At 37.9% G+C, this 17,845-nt stretch overlaps 1 protein-coding gene across 8 annotated transcripts in view; it reads right to left on the bottom strand.

The window, feature by feature from the left end:
* The window catches only part of MTMR3 (myotubularin related protein 3), a 121,051-nt gene that overhangs the window by 26,076 nt on the left and 77,130 nt on the right, over positions 1–17,845 (bottom strand). For 4 of the 8 annotated variants that reach the window (XM_054594257.1, XM_054594258.1, XM_054594261.1 and 1 more), the window contains exons 6-10: positions 17,725–17,757; positions 13,494–13,576; positions 11,125–11,291; positions 2,941–3,037; positions 111–224 (exon numbers count right to left, since the gene is read on the bottom strand). In XM_054594257.1, coding sequence (XP_054450232.1) covers positions 111–224; positions 2,941–3,037; positions 11,125–11,291; positions 13,494–13,576; positions 17,725–17,757 — 494 coding nt within the window. The remainder of the gene's footprint in view (positions 1–110; positions 225–2,940; positions 3,038–11,124; positions 11,292–13,493; positions 13,577–17,724; positions 17,758–17,845) is intronic. The other 4 variants (XM_054594259.1, XM_054594260.1, XM_054594263.1 and 1 more) reach the window with 1 other exon arrangement.

The following is a 17,845-nucleotide window of genomic DNA, read 5'->3' as shown; positions in this document are numbered from 1 at the left end:
CAGAACTGCCTGCAAAGTTTCTTGAACCCTCCCCTTCCTTCCCAGGTTAGCAGCATCAGAGGCAGCAGACCACATGCTGCGGGCAGTAGCACAAGATCAACCTTACTTACCTATAGACGACAACAGGGATGCGCTTCCAGGATCTGAAGCTTGCTACACTTTCTAGTTCTTTGTCAGTGATCCAGGCAGGCACTATGAGCTCCTGTGGATAGCTACCACATAGCCTAGCAGGAAAGGTGAAAGAGGGAGAAACACTTGGTGAAATCAGCATGAGGATGTTGATCAAGCCACCCAGAGCCAGTTAAAGAGCAAGGAGGAGCATTACTTGAGCCTTGGCGTGCTCAGCAGGATGGACTAACTTATGTGTTTACTTTATATATACGAGTATATCAAGTGATACTGTCTTGGACTGTTCCACTTGATGCTGCCTTTTGGGAATCTGCCAGTCTTAACTAACAATGAAAAAAAAGGGGAGTTGAAGGGCAGTTACTCCACCGTAACTCTGCTATAACAGATACACTGGTCATTTTTAACTACACAAGTGCCCAGTCCAACTGCAGAAATGAGAGTCTTTATTATCTCTACCAGATCCTCAGTCTTTCAGGCTATTGTCAAAGGGAAACAAGTAAAGAAGGGCAAGAGCCCCCAGTTTCAAGTTTCCAGAGATCTCATAGGATTATTAATGTATTTTTTTATGTAAACCAAACAGGATGTCCTAATTATAGGTAACAGATGCAACCAGAGGTATATAGAAACCGTACCACAGGTCAGTCTATTTGCATATATAATCATAGTCCCATTCAGCCAAGTCAGTAATATGAATAAGCTATTAGTCATAATTTCTATAAAATATACTTCACAACAAATTGCGTTTGGGGATAAAACCTGTTTTCATTAGCGAGGATGCTAGTAGTTGCACACTAGTCAAGCTGGTGCCCTAGGAAGCAGTATTTCTGATAGGATTTTTACTTACAGGACAATTATCTCTCCATGGGCAACCCAATATTCCGTTCAACAGCGAATGCAACTAAGACCTTTAATCCAAACCCTAAAATACTACTACTACTAGTACTACTACACCTAAACCTACACCACTGCCACCCTGCCTGCCCTAAACTATCCCATTCATTACAGGAACAGGCAGAAGAAACACAAAGTAGCTTAGGAATTGGCGGATTTTGATCATTCCACACTAAATACCTCTCCTATTCTCAGTTTCCAGAAGATTAAGTATTAGGAATTTAAAAGCCACTGAGCCAGGAGAATGGCCATGAACATGAGGAGCTCTATAAAATTCCTAATACCTACACACAAACTCCTAAAAATAACCTAGGACACAGTGATCAAGAGTTAATACTCTTACCCTAAGTTTTGTTCATTTTATCTTGTTTTAAATTTAAAAGTACATTTTTATAGTAGGAAAAAAAAACTTTTCAATTTCCCAAAAACTAATTTTGAGGTAAAATAGTGGGCTCACAGACAAGAAGTTTTTTCTTTTCTTTCTTTTCTTTCTTTCTTTCTTTAGAGGGGGGAAGGGAAGAAGAAAGAGAGGGAGAGAAACATTGATGTGCAAGAGCTATATCAATCAGTTTCCTCTTGCGCTCTCCCAACTGGGGACCTGGCCCACAACCCAGGCATGTGCCCTAACTGGGAATCGAACCAGTGACCTTTAGGTTCGCAGGCCAGCACTCAGTCCACTGAGCCACACAAGCCAGAGCAAGAGGTTAATTTTTAAAATCCATATAACAGGGAGTTTTGAAAACCAATGGATTTTGAACTCAAATTTTTTTCAACAAGCTTGTTTTAGTTCACAGTTCTTTCTATTTCATCCTACTTTCTGAATATTATTATATTCTTTGTCCTATATATGACACCACCTAGTAATCAGCTCTTCAGCAAGTACTAGCTGCTCACTTATAGATAAGCAGTTTCCAGAATAGGAAAGGTGAGTTACACATAAGCAAAGCCTGTAGCAGCCACAGGCTCTCTGAAGTTCCTCCTCTAGTCTCCACCTCCATTCTCTGTTTTGACTTATCACTGAGAGCAGGCAACAGTGTGATAGAGCTGTAGCTCCCAGCTCTTCACAACACCCCAGGTTCTTAACTTCTTGGCTATTGGTCTATGTTAAGAGCTGTGTACAGTAATTAGCTGTAGTTTTTCCTAGAAAAATGAAATGCTCTGATGGCTAACCACAAAAACTCCAGGAATACTGCTATCATATTTTGTGGCAGCTCAAAGGGCAACAGTATGTTTAATGCTTCCAACTGCTGCAGGAACCTTAAGAGGAAAAGGGTATATTAATTTAAATTTTCTGGACAATTTCCTTTTAGAGAAATTTGGATCACAAAAATCACAGAAGTTAACTACCCTCCCCCACCAAAGTATTTATACCTGTCAAGGAAACAGGTAATGAGAAGTTATTTAATAATGGTTACATTAATATTTAATGGTTAAATATTATCATAGCTGTGAAGTCAGCTCTAGATCAATATGTATATTAAAGAACAGAATAATACTTAAGTCTCTTTCATGGGGTATGAAGTAAAAGAGTTATAAAAATTAGCTCCTAAGAGTTTTATCACTGCTATGAAATCACTGATCATACATCTAATGTAATGTCAAGAACTGATGAGAACAATGGAAGCTACCTGCCTACAGGTAAACAAAATGTTATCTGTACATGCATGTACCAGGAAAAACCGAGACCTGGAGAGGGTAGAAAGGAAGGTTCCAGAATCCTATTAAGGATCACCTTCCACTTCAGTATAGCAATGGGAACAGAAGGCTGAAGAAGTCCTCCAAAGGTCATACACTTAAATTTAATGTATAAACACTCCATTTGAAAGGAAAGTCTAAGTTCAAATGTTCTGCCACATGAGAACGGGGGTTTTTGCAAAGGCACTGGCTGTAAAACAGTCCACGAGGACCCATACAACTCACTTGTACTTCTCATTGATGTTAGAAATCCTCCAGGCATTGTTCATATCAAAACCCATCCGTTCCACTTCGTTTTTAAACCTTGATGTCACGTGTTCCCCTAGGAGCCAAAGACAGCAGAAAAGAAGAAATGAACACCATTTTGCAAAACTGGTGAATAAAAGCATAGCTACCCTACTCAGTTATTTTTTAAGGGGAAGAAGTGGGGGAAAGGCAAGTATTGTATAAATAAAATAACATGTATTTGGTTTTAGGGTTTTTTTTTAAAATCCCTATCAGGATAAGACTGAATGAATGAAGAAATTAATGTTGATGAAGAAGTATGTCATCTAATCACTACTACCAACTCTGAGGAGAGTTATCACTGAGCTCATTTTACAGAGGACAAAACTGAAACTGAGAGAGGTTACTATGATAGGTCTGTGTGGTTCCAAAACCCATGTTCTTGTCACACTAGTCTGGTTGCTTATCTACTTCCATACTCAGAGTGATGGTTTACATAAGAAATAACATCAACAGTTCACCAAGTAGACTACTAGGTTGGCCAAAAAGTTTGTTTGGTTTTTTCCTTACAATGACTCTACTAGCACTTAGTTGTCTTTAATTTCATTCAAAACAATTTTGTTAAGACTTTATTTTAACAGCTGTCATATCAGCATGCATTTAAAAAAACCAAAACTGATGGATTTTTGTATAGTCATCTTAATATTAAAAATGGAAGAAAATATGCAACATTTTTGGCATATTGTGTTTTATTATTTCAAGAAAGGTAAAAACTCAACCGCAACACAGTAAAAGATTTGTGCAGTGTATGAATATGATGAAGGTACTGTGACTAAAAGTACCACGTCAAAAGTAGTTTGCAAAGTTTCATGCTGGGGATTTCTTGCTGGACCATGCTTCATAGTCGTGTTAGACAAGTTAAAATTGACAGCGATCAAATCGAGACATTAACTTAGAACAAGCAACGTGATACCATGCAAAGGATAGCCAAAATATCCAAATCAATAAAGTTATTGGTGAAAATGAAAAATGTGTCTTTTATTTTATGGAAAAAACTAAACAGACTTTTTGGCCAACCCATTAATATAGATATACAACTCCTCAGCAGAAACCCTTTAGGCAAAATTTCAGAACTTTAGAATTTTCTGGATCTTACGATGGTACATATCTATTAGGTTAACACTTTCAACAGGGTCTACTTAATCAAACATTAGTATTTCTACAATGGAATGTGTGGATAAACCACACTAAATGTGGTAAATAAAGCAACAAACAGTGTCACGTCAGCTCAGATCAGTTCAAGCCACCAAATAAAATAAGAAAAATCTTTCGATTTCAGAGCCTTACAGATTTCAGAATTGCAGATTACAGAAAAGGAAACTATAACTGCCAGTACCCAGGAATCTCGGAAACACCATACTACCAAATGCTAGCATTTGTAAGACTATCCACCCAAACATGTGTGACCCATCTACATTTGCCCTAATGAATTTTGGCTTTTTATTCCTTAAGACAATAAGAAACAAAGGCATTAAATGTGAAATAACTTTGATCCTTTAAAACTCAGAGTCGTAAGGCAGTAATTTTATTTAAAAAAATTATTAAGCAGTACTTCTAATATACAGTGTTGTATGTTATAAAATAACGGTTGGTGGAGGCTAGGAGAAACTACAATAATAAGAGCACAAAACAGACTGCTCTGATGATCAACGTATAAAGCTTTCTTCTCCCTGGGAGAGGAACTTCAAAATAGGAAATAGCAATTACTTGAATGAAGGACAATTTTACAAAACTACTTCCCATTTAAACAGCTTTTCTTGAGATTAAACTAAACTAGGTATTATCTGTTTTACGCTATAAAAAGATGAGGTTCAGAGGTGCAGGAAGAAATAATCAGCTGAATGTATTCCATTTAGGAAAGTTTTAGAAGCAATGTAGGCTTCCCAATAGAAAAAAAACTATCTAGGGTGCCACCTGTCTACAAAGTGCAAGAAACAGTGACCATCAAGAATACTAGGAGGCTTTCACTTAAAATCTCAATCTGAAAGCTGCAAAACTATGGCAACTTCCAAGTTCATTAATTAATGAGAAAAGTATTCCGATCCTGTGACACAGCTCCAAGTCTCTGCAAAAGGTTAAAGTACTTTAATTAATGGTCCTTTACATTAGTACCTCTTAAAATAAACACACAGATACACTGAAAGGATCCTATAATTTTAAAACAATCACTGACAAAATAACCATCATCACTGCCACAACCACCCACCACCACTGGCAATTCAGTACATAGAACCACTGCCCAAAGGACTTGGAACTACCATCTAGAGCATGAAATTGTGAGCTACACAAAGAAATATATACTGTGTAGGAAGCACAGAAAATGTTATTTCAAGTTCCTTGAGAGCAAGGAGTGAGTTTTAATCATCTTTGTAACATCTAAAGCAGTGACTTCATAAACTTTGAAACTGACCATCACAACCCACAATAAGATTTGTTTTACATCACAAGTCAATACAACATGTTTATTTTAAAAAGTTTTACAAATACTCACTCTTACTATGTGTGATGTCATGTTGATATTTTCTATTCTAAATGTTGTATTTCATATTTCATTTCTTTTTAAAAAATTTTTATTTATGTGTTATTCTACTTCAGCCATTCATTGGTTGATTCTTATTTGTGCCCTGACTGGGGATCAAACCTGCAATCTTGGACTATGGGGATGATGCTCTAACCAACTGAGCTACCCAGCCAGGGTTCATATTTCACTTCTTAAAACTGATTTTATAACCCACTAGTGGATCACAACCTACAGTTTGAAAACCACTGCTTTCTGGGGGGAAAAAAATCTCTCTGCAGATCTTGCATCAATTCAGCTGGCTTTTTGCCAAGTTGTTAGACATTCACGTATGTTTGTTCAGCCAGAAATGTCAATACAAAGCACATATATTGCTATATTTCACTTAAGAATATCCCTCTCAGAATTCTCATGTTTTCACTGATTCAACATTATGTATGCTTAATATCCCAACTTACTTTTTTGCCTGAATTACTCAATATTTTAATGAATCGGTTCATACTCACGAGCATATATCTAATGCATATACAAGGCATATAGACAGCAAATATCCATGGACCTACCACCCACTTTTTGAAACAGTCCCACTCTGAAGCTCCAGAGTATCGCTACTACCTGATTGGATGCACTCATGTCCCTGCCCCAACCCTTCCGGAGGCAAGCACTATTTAGCCACCTTGAAATTTTTTAATTACTTAAGGGATGCTATAATTGTAACTCCTTACTAGGCACACTCTTGAGGTTTCCTCATTGAAAATGCTCTAGACTGACAAGCCATGATTTAATTCTTGCTTGTTCTAATTTGTGTTCCTCTCAAATGGCTAAAATATAAAAGGTTCTGGGTATTACACTAAACCACATTTCATTAATGAGGGAGTGCGTCGGGGGTGGGGGGGGCAGAGTTCTGACCATTAAGGTTCCAAGTAGGACTGAAGAATTTAGGAAGACCATGAATGGCAGATTTTTCTGGATGGTACTATTTGAGAGACAAAGATGAGTGGATATGTACAGTACATGAAGTTAAAGCCAAGTTTCCTGGCAATTTTATGAACATAGAATTTCAATCCCACCTATAAATTTTTTATTTCTTAAATACAGATGCCAGGATCCCATCTCAGACCTTCTGGATCTGAATGTTTGGAAATGGAGCCCAGGTATGTATATGTTTGCATGTTTATATACACAATGACTCTGATATGTGACCTTGATTAAGAATCAACAATGTAAAAGAAGCCTTAGATTCCCTGTATCCCTTTATAATCTAAAATCACTTCAGTATTCCCTAGATCTTCTCCTTTTTAGCTAGGCACCATGGAGAACACCTAGATAAAGAAGGCTTTGTTCCTGCGCTCAGGAGAGCACTGTTCTCTAAATGAGGTGAAAGCTGAGGCCCACCTGTGTGTTTCAGAATAGTGTGTAAGTAACAGAGAACTCAGCCAACTGTAGCTTAAAATTAGCAAATATGGAAGTAGGCAATCTAGGACAGTTGCCTCTGCTCTATGATGTTGGTAGGACCCAGGCTTTCTAGCCTCAACACCATCCTTAGTGAGTTATGCTTTTTGTCCTCATGCTTAATACCTCATGTCCTCACTATGTCTGCTCCATTTCCATGATCTCACATCTCCAGTTACCACGTCCATGATTATCTCATTAGCCAGAACTATGTCACACAGCCAAACTAGCTTCAAAGATCTGGGAGGCTGGACAATTTTCCTATGCACATGTTTACCCCCAAAAAATCAGGGTTCAGTCTCAATGTGTCATCTTCTTTATATCCTTAGTTATAAGACTTCCATTCAACTGGGTTTCAGGTGTTTCTATATGGTTTTTCTACAGTTCAGTTGTAATTTTAATGTGATTGTGGGAGGATTCCAGTATCACATTTACCTGCTACACCACCATCTTGACTGGAAGCCATCCCAATTTATTTGCAATATTAAGGTCATAGTTTTTTCTGTTTGGCTTTACATTTCCACTTCAAACCTTCCTGTCTGCCTCCTCTATCCTTATCCTCAAATGAGGATTCGTTCCTTTTTAACATTTAATATTTTTTGTTTTTATGGGAACAAAAACATTTTTTTAAAGCAACAAGCTCCTCTATCATAACTACAGTGTCAATTGGTAGTCTAAAAATGCGCCCCCCCCCCCCCGCCCAAAAAAAGTCTAGCTCCCTGGCTGATTCTGAATATTCAAGCCCACAATTCCACGCGGCTTAAATGCCTGGGATAGAAGGCCCAGGCCCCTATGTATGTCAGGAAAAACAGAACCAAAGTCAAAGAAGGTGAGAACTAGCCCTCCCAATTTTCAAACATGGAGAGAAGAATCATTCTCTTCTATGAATAAAAGTTCCACTACAGTCATCTAGATGTATAGTTAGTGGATGGTATTCAAACTCAGAAGACAGACTCTGCTGGCAATGGCTTTTACTTTATATAAACAGGCAGCTGCACAACTGTCTAAAACCCGGAGTCATATGCTGTTCATTGTTAAACAAGATGTGCTTAATTGGCATTTCACAGAAGAGAGGTCAGAGAAGTGAGCCTGATGCTACTACACTGAATTGCCCAGTCATCTGTCAAGACTTCAGATTAATGCTCAAGTACAGAACAATCACCAAGAAGGCCATTTCAATGAGGAAGAGAAGTTGAGCATATGGGAGACAAGATTTAAGCTTTTAGCCCATTCTTTTCTTAGCATATGAAATGGAGCTAAAAGTAGAATAAAAAGGTTTGTGATGGCTTTTGCAGGTTTCACAGATGAATTACAAAAGCAATGCTGATACTTCTTCCAAAACCTATTAAGACCTAGAAGACCTAAAGCTGTGGCCACAGTGTAGCTGGCTTAACTGTAACAGGTTCAATAGTCAGAAACTTAGGTTTATATGAATACAAGGTAATAATGTAATCTTCCCAATTCCCTCCTCTCTGATACATTTCATTCTTAACAGGATAGGCAAAGAATCCATAAAAGTCTTTACTAACTGCTGAAAGACTAATCTAACTTCTACCCCTTAGCGTCTGTGCTTGTGATCTCATGTATCGGGGCAGATTATACAAAAGCATCGCTTTGAAATATTTCAAACGCTGTCTCATCCTAAAGCCAACTTATAAAAATGTGGTTGTCTGGTATGTACATTTTGGTGAGTAATGATGTTGCCACCACCAACACTCAACAATATTGGGAGGAGACAGAAGAACCAGGTTGACTGGCTTTAAAAATGCCACCATGGTATTTTTTTAACAGCAAGTTTTTCCTCTATATTTCATAACATAAATAAGGGAAAAAAACCATATATACACACTCATGCAAACCAAGTCAGTGAAGTACAGTAAGATTCCATGTGAGTGATAATAGGTTAACTTCCATGTGGACTGTATATGCTGGGAGTAAACAAAATACAACCTTTACTTAAGTTCCAACTAATTATTTACAATGGCATGGCATCACCTTGTATATTCATAATTTCCAAAATATTTTCACAAACATGGCACCTAGGCGGTACAAAAACATTTACTGAATTGAACTCTCTCTAGCGTAACATATTTGATATTCAGGATACCCAGATCGGCTTGGTCAGAAAAAACAAGAATGCCCCAATTTAAAGAACAAAGGAAACTAAAGTAGAGAAAGGATAAGTGGTTTACCCAATATTATTTTTTTGAATTAAATGGCAAAATATGGATTTGATTTTAGTTTATCTAGTTCCTAAGTGAGTGCTTCGCCCGCCAAATACCTCTATCCATCACAAACCCATGAAAAAACAGAGGATACTGTGGACAGTTGTAAAGCCTGGTGGCCAAAGAATACCAAATATCATCAGGAAGGGAAGGACCCGAGAACCAACATCATCCCAGCTCAGGACAAAACCATCCTTAATTAAAAGACTAAAGTGAAGTTCTGATTTGGCCTATTTTAGGAATATCCTAAGAGCTGGCTCAAATACAAAGGAAACAACTAAAATTATCCAGGGAACAGGGAATCATCTAAAAAAATGAGGAATTTTCAGTGTGTGGTTGTGACAGGTTAGGAGAGAGCAAGCGTCCTTGACCAAATGCTGGCAACCCGAAACTAGGGCAATACTTTCGGAGTTAGGAGTCTTACACCAAATGTACACGTAAGAATTGTGCATTTCATTGTGTATAAATTTGAACTTTAAAAAAATTTGAAAAGGACCAGCGACAAATAAAGAAACAAAAAAATTTTAAAAATACAATGGCATCTCAATAAGAAAGGAAAAAAGAAAATGAATGATGCATTGGATAAGGGAGTAAAGTGAGAGACAGTTTAACAGCTCATTCTCATAATTTTCCAAGGCTGGTATGGTCTCTTGCAGATGACTCTGGGTTGCCCTGGCCTGACAAGGCTCATGGGGAGCTTTGATTCCTGAGGCTTTTCTTGAAGCTCAACAAGAGTAGGGTCTTTGTATCCACAGCGCCTCACCCGGTCAGCTCTCAATAGCTAAGAACTGGGTTTATGTTCTGGCTCTGTCACTGCCTACCAGGGGACTTGGCAACATTACTTCTGAGTCTCCTTTTCTTTGGCTCCCAAAACAGAGATACCAGTCTATCCTGCCTGTTTGATGAGATCATAATGACCAAAGGAAAATATGTATCAAAGCATCTGTAAAGATAACATGATGCTTATGTTTGTTATATTTTATTTAAACAGGAATATACACCAAAAACTTCGACCAGCCAAGAAGAAACTGATGCAAACATAGCTAGATTAGCCTCAAATGTTTAAAATGACCCAGGGCAGAATTGTTAAAATTGAAGATTCACAATTAAAAACTGAGGTTTAAAGAAAAATGTTCCAAAAGTAAACTTTATTGGAAGAGAGCTCAGAACTCTTCACTGCTTAGGAATTCAAGACTTTGCTCCCAAACTGGATACACTAAAGAATCAGTGTTGGATCCGCAAAGTTCTATTTATAGTGACATAAAGTTCACAAGCAACTACATGCAGAGAAATAACATGAACTTAATAAACACCACTTCTGAGGGAGAAAGATAATAAATGGGACAAAGATTTAATGAGGAATTAGGAAATCTTGGATCCAGCACAGGCTCAGCTTCTGTGTTTGTCCTAAAGGAAGCCACCTGGCCTCTCTGGACCTCTGTTTCATCATCTTGATATGAAAGGGGTGACAACAGGCATTCTATACCTTGAAAATTCAAAAACAGTGAAAGACCATTTTGTACTCCACAATTATATGGCCTAACCTCACACTTCTATACTTTTGTTCATGCTACTTGCTCTATCATTCTTTTCCCCATTCTCTCTCACTGGAACTTCAAAGCTACCTCTAACATGACGTCTTCTCAGATCTGTATACAACACTCACAGCTCCTTTCCACTAGGCTTCCAAAATAACCATCAAATCTTAGTATAGTTGGTTTTTAGGCCCAATTAATTATGATATCAAATCTTGTGTTCTTTCCTTCCCCTGAAAAGCACGAAACGTGTTCTACTGAGGTTATAAAAATGATGGGTACATGCTAGGTACTGCATAAAATATATATTTGATTGAATATATGAATGCTTAGGAGTCCCATTTCATGTTAAGTTTGAAAAAGCCACCATTTGCATATTTTAGAAAAGGCCTACCTGGTCTGCACAGGTCTCCATGTTGCTCTTTTTCACTGGCGTAAACCTCCATGCACCAAGCATGGTATGCGAACGAGAAGAGATCTTCTATTTTAGCAGGTGGTCGGATTGCATTGTTCAGTCTTTTAAGCCACTCTTGACACTGCTCAAAAGTTGAAAACTGACACCTTTGTAAAGCCAAACAAGTATGGGTGCAATCAGAAGACAGATAACAATGAAACCTAACGGAAGCCACATTTCAATAGTGCCTACTCATGGCAAAGTGATAACTGTAGTCAACAAAGCATTAGAAGTGGTTATTCACATATTTATCATTTATAATAAAAACCGGCCAACATATTTTAGCCAATGGTACAAAATGTCAAAAAGAGGAAACCTGGATATGTGGAAAACTTATTTTGTTAGACTAATGAAATCTCTTCTGAGGTTGATTAATGTCAATTATTAAAATAAAATGGCACTTATTCTCTTCCATGAGTGGTATTTCCTTCTATTTTTTTCCATCAAAACTTTATAATTGTCCCTCTTAAGAAATATGTTTAGAGAAGTTCTTTTGGTTTTGTTATGATATATTAGGCTGAGCTCAAATCATGGCAATACTTTTTGTCACTTAAGGAGTAATTTCAAAATTTGTTTAGATGAAAAATACGATGTAATACATTATGGTATTCATGTGACAATGTAGGGAACAAAATAATTCTATTATCAATTACAACTTTAAGACTATAAAACTAAGAGATTAAAATAATTACTGTAAAATTACATTTTCATATGTAGATAGTGTTTAAAATTGAGTAATTAATAAGCAAGATTTTTAAACTGTGAGCTGTAGCCACTATCTATCAAAGTAAGCCAAATCTCAGTGGTTAAAAAGCAGCTTTAAATATTTACCTTAAAACCAAGGAGGCCACTTAAACCTCTCCCTTGTCCCAAGCAATGCAGCTCATCCATATGCCAACATACAATGTATACTGGCACACCAGAATAGGTCAAAGAGATAAAGCAAAAACTTGGGGAATTTAAAACTTGCAGAGCTATTAAATTTAAAAAGGCGTTTCAGGTATCATTTTGTAACCATTAAAGATTAGATCAAATAAAAACATTAATGGATGCTAAATCTATGGAGAAATTTGATGAGAACCAGGAATCTGCACTGTCTTATAGTGCCTCCTACAGACTATTTATTAGTTAGAAGGGAGAAAGTTCAGAAATCATATAGAAAGCAGGTGGGCACCTTGATAGAGTGATCAAAGTTAACAGCACCAACAAGGTACAGATGGATGCTATTTGCCTCCGGATGTTAATACAATACCCTGAAAAGGACACCACCTCATATATACAGTATAACAGCTGAGAACATACAACCTAAATTTAATTATGAGGAAACATGGACAGACACAGTAAGAGACAGTTTATTAAAATAAAAGATAGTATTCTTCAAAATGTCATAAAGACAAAGGCGGCGAAAAATGTTCCACATTAAAGGAAGCTGTAGAATTGTGCCAACTAAATGTAGTATCTGACTTTGTGTGGATCCTGTTGTGATCCAGGAGGCAGAATGCTACAAAGGGCATTATTACATCAAATGACAAATTTTGAACAAGAATGGTAGACTGGATAAAAGCATTGTAAGTGTAAAATAGTGAGTTTATAGTAATACTGTGATTATGTAAGAATATATCCCTATTCTTAGGAAAACACACTGAAGTAGTTCAAGATAACCACGATATTACCTTACTTTCAAATAGTTAAGTAAAAGAATCTTCTCTCTCTCTCTCTCTCTCTCTCTCTCTCTCTCTCTCTCTCTCTCACACACACACACACACACACACACACACACACAGCCCCTACAAGCAATAGAGCAAAGGGGGTAAAATGTTAACAATATAGGTGTTCTTTGTACTATTTTTTTTTTGCATTTTTTTGTAAATTTGAAAATATTTCCAAATAAAAAACTTATTTTTAAAAATATTTTATTGATTTATTTTTACATGAGGGGAAAATGAGGGAGAAAGGGAGAGCAATATCGATGTATGAGAGATACAATGATCAGCTGCCTCCCACATGCCTGCAACCAGGGACCTAGCCCACAACCCAGGCATGTGCCCTGACCAGGAATCGAACCTGTGCTGTTTTGGTTCACAGGCTGGCACTCAATCCACTGAGCCACACCAGCCAGGACTCCAAATAAAAAAATTTAAACACAGATTCCAAATAACAAAGTAACCTGAAATATTTCGGATACTAACTACAGAAAAATATTCCTAACAAGGCTAATCCTCAAAAGCTGTTTTTCTGTTACCAAACCATAAATCCATTCTTTAAAAAATATTTTCCACACTACACAGGAGCATAAACATATCACATACCTGATAACTTTGCAGTCTTTGCAAGTCAAATGAAGCTGAAATATATCTCGGCATTCAACACTTTCTATAAGCTGTAATGGAACCTGCAATTAAAGGAGATAAAGTCCCCTTAGTCAAAAAGGCATTGACCCCACAGTGATTCAATGTGTCCAATAAGAACGATTAGAAAGTTCCACAGGTGAAAGGAGCAAACAACTGCAAACTTATCTCAATCAATAGTACTCAAATGGACTACCACTGAGTGAATTAGGGACTGAGTGAATTATGGTTTCCCATTCTCTATCTCTATCTCTACATCAAAGACCCGATATGTAAAGAGGAGGCACCACCTCTGGAAGAAATATGGGAAATATGTCATCTCCCAGGCATCAAATTCACAAGCTCATCACTGAAACTACTGTACTACTTGGGATGTTACAGTCAGCTGTGATATGTAATGACATGAAAGCTGAAGGGAACTAGAATGGTGATCTGTCTTGTTTATAGGAAAGAACTGCAGATCAAAGTGCTAGTGGAACTATACTTGTCATTTGCCCCAAATGATGAAGTGAGCCTATGGCTTTGTGTCATCAAAGGAGCATCCTGAAAAAGACTGGAAATCTAAACTGCCTGTAGGTTGCACAGAAAAGACAAGAGGACAGCAGCTGCTGGCCAGGCTTTCTGCTCACTAGAATAGGGCCACAGGAATCAAGGAGGAAGGAGCAGGCCATACAGTGGGCAAAGGTCCTAGAACTAACTAGGTCTAATTTGTTTTAAAAGACCAGTTGAGGAGCCCTGTTTGCCAGGTGGAACTTGAAATATGAGCACACTAGAATAATTTCCTCCCTGTCAATCAGGTCAGCAGAGTCTACTGAATAAACCTAAGGACATAAACACAACAGTAAAGAGGGTCAAAGAAGGGAAAAGACAAATAGGAAGGGGAAGCATCTGAACAGGGTAACAAATCTTCAAATTGACATGAGACTCCTCCTCTTCGCCCTCCATTCATCTGGACTCAACCACTGGCTTCAAAAGGCAATTTTCCAGACTTCTAAAGAAAGTCTGGTTAGGGGAAAAAAGAAAAAAAATAGCAGACACTCTTGCTCTTTGGGAAAGGTTAGAACACACTGCTTCTCATGCTGTATCATGCCAGACAAAATATGACTACGCAAGTTGCAAGTAGCATCCAATCAATTCATGTTTAGCATGAGAAGAAGGAAGCAGTTTTCTCCAACACAGAGAGAAACAAGGGAGTGCTGCCTGCAGAGGGTGGCCTTCATGTTAGCTGAGCTGTTTCAGAAACGCTGTCCCACCAGGCAGTTGCCAAAGTTAGTGGTGAACTCTCGGAACAAGTATGTTGGGATCAAAAATAAGCCCAGTGCTGGACAAAGAAACAGAAACTGGGGCAGGGATTTCAAAAAGAGAAGAAAGCAAAATAATAACACTCGGATATTAGCTGGGAGTTTCTACTTCAGGACCAGAGCCTTCTTGCTTAGTTCTCAGTCTATAATCTACAAATTTCCCTTACACTTGTAATAGGATTGACAGTAAGACAAACTGAAATCTCACCTGTGTGCTAAGAAAAAAAAGAAGCATTGGCCCTTTGTTTTTAAGTCCTTAACCCCAAGGTGTTGTGATACAGCTAAAATTTCTTTCAAGACCTGTACATCTAAGAAGGAAACCACCACCACCACCACTATTTCAGTAAAGGAGGAATAGGAGATTAAGAAGAGAATATTGACTCACTTTCAGAATACTCCTTTGGGTGCCTGTAACACTCTCATATTTTTCTTTTTTATTTACCCCCCCCCCCGTCCCGCCTTCCTCAACCCCCTCAGCCCAGGGAGAAAAAAGTGATGGCAAGACTGACAATTAAGAGGCCTGAGTTCTAATCTCAATTTTCTAAAATTTTACCAACTAAAATTTTGCCTGCTTCCAGACTTCCTTGGACAAGCTTCCCCCCTTCCTATATGCCACCAGCCTCTGCTGCCTGAACCTCAGATAGTCAAAACTTAGGAATTCCAAGGTATAAGGAATGGAAAGAGCCTGGGGTGCAGTGAGGGCAAGCTTTACAAATCCACATGGAAAGGCTGCTATCTCTGCAGTCACCTGCATCCCAGGTCCCCTTCAATTATTGAAAACCAACTAATGCTATTAGCAGCTGCTGGAGAGAGTAGACACCAGCCTGTGCTACTTAGCTACAAAGAACAGGTAAGTTTTATATCCCTCCTAGTGGACCAGACACTAAGGACCTATGCCCAGACTTCCAAAATAAGAATAATGAAACAACTCAGAGCTTGCAAAGAATCTGCTACCTAAAATGCACTTGATATACAAATTTTCATGTATTTTAACATCACAAATTTAGGGGAAAAGAATAAGACTGTTGATTGCTGATATGAACATACTAGAAACCACCAGAGTACATCATGTGTCATAGATACAGAAAACATTTTAATACTCATGCAGATTGTTAAATGCACTGGTTTAACTATGAAGCAAGAATAGGAACATGTAAAAGAAAAATGCCTGATTTTGTATCAAATGAGCATCTTCCTTTTTCTTCTCCTTCCTACCTCAATGTCCCCATTACCTGTTCCCTTCACAGAATGCCTCCTCTTCTAAAAAGGCACAAATAGACTTCTTTTCCTCTTCATTTCTCCACCAAAACATACTAAGTTTCCCTACATTTTTAAAGCCCACTCCACTGCTATAAATGCCTTGCCTTTCCTCACAGATGAAGAGGATCTCTTACCATTTCTGTAATTAAACATACCCAAAACCCAATCTCATAAGCCCACAATTACAGATTCAAGAGCAAGACGACTTTACAGCCCAGGAAGGTAAGCTAGTGACAAACTCAGGACCATAATCTATGTCTGTCCTCCAGCCCAGGTTCCTTCTATTATGTATATGGTGCACCTTTCTTCCTCTTAAGATCACCCTTCCCTTCTTTATGAGCGCTACGTTAGTTCTTCTACCACATTAAGACCTCTCCACCAGGGATGTTCAAGAGGAAAACAGAATTTAACCCAAGATGCCTTAGAGGCAATTCTATCCAAGGAAGAGTAGTAAGAAATTTAAAGTCACATTCGAATCCTCTCTAGCCTACTAATTCAAATGTTTTATAGCAACTAATTTTCTTTTTTGCTTTTTTCCCCTCTACCTCCTTGCTGCCAGGAAATTGTATCTCCCTTTTACAGTGCTCTTCCTCTTATAAATTCCACCAAACTCTCGCTAAAAACAACGCATCAAACACACACAGTGCTGTTAATCAATTTCCCAAAAGGCCAGAAGTTATATCATGAACACCAAAATTCATAAGAGCATCAATCCAAAAAAGCAGAAGAGCAGCAGTTAAAGATTTAGTAGACATGCACAGTTATTAAAGACCCATAGTACTGTCTCATGGGGGGCGGGGGGCTGCACACACACGTGCACATGTGTATTGTTTTTAAGCACCAAAATTTAAAACTGGGATAATTTCTACCTTTTAAAGACAAATGTCCTTTTCAAAGCCTGAATGGGAAGTACTAATCTTTATAAATATTTTATGTAAAAATGATAGAAACTATGTGAAAATAAATCAAGTAATGATTCTAAACCTAAAATCTGTAATAAACTGTGGAATATCTGGGCACTAAATCTTAGCATTCAAAAACCAGTCCTAAAAAGAAGACTGTCACAGGTTAAAGACACAAATTTTTGTTGTTCTCCCTTGGTATTTATAAGCTACTTGTCCAACACAGGTTTCAGATGCCTGTACTGGTATATGAATACTAAGGTCAAAGTGCATTAAGTGTTAATAGTAACCTCTTACTGATGTTTGCAGAATAAAGATTTTTGCTGTACTATAGTTAAGACAATGGAAAATGTGAAAAATGCCAAGAAAGGTGTTTCCCGCTGCTACAGTTCCACCTTTTACCTCAGAAGCATTAACAGGACAGCCCTAGAAAACAGAAGTTTCAATGTCCTTCTAAATACTCATGCTGAAATGATTTCTAGTTGAAATTCAGTTTACGTTGTTTGAGGGTCACAATTCCACCTGCTTATGTATAAGCTGTGGGGCTTTAGCCTCACCCCACAAATTGTTCTCATTATAGGGTACCACTAGAACTTTGTCTAGTAAGAGGGAAGAAACTCATGCAGAGAGGACACATTTTGCTGACTTGCAAGGTGAGCAACTGGCATTCAAAACCAATTTGTTCCAAGCACATGTGCAAAAACCGCCTCGCTTTCTCATGCTACTTACTGTGATTTCAGAAGCAGTAGACTGAGGGGCAGTCTATTGAATTACACAACAAAAATTGTTTTAAACTTTCGTGAATTCCACTTGAACACTTACGTGTTTATAAATTAGCTGAACATCAGAG

The sequence above is a fragment of the Pteronotus mesoamericanus genome, unplaced genomic scaffold (assembly GCF_021234165.1).
Source record: "Pteronotus mesoamericanus isolate MK-2021 breed Mesoamerican mustached bat unplaced genomic scaffold, CSHL_Meso_final scaffold_507, whole genome shotgun sequence".
Classification (NCBI taxonomy): Eukaryota; Metazoa; Chordata; class Mammalia; order Chiroptera; family Mormoopidae; genus Pteronotus; species Pteronotus mesoamericanus.
Note: the sequence above shows the minus strand (reverse complement) of the source record. Positions and strands in the feature narration are given on the sequence as shown.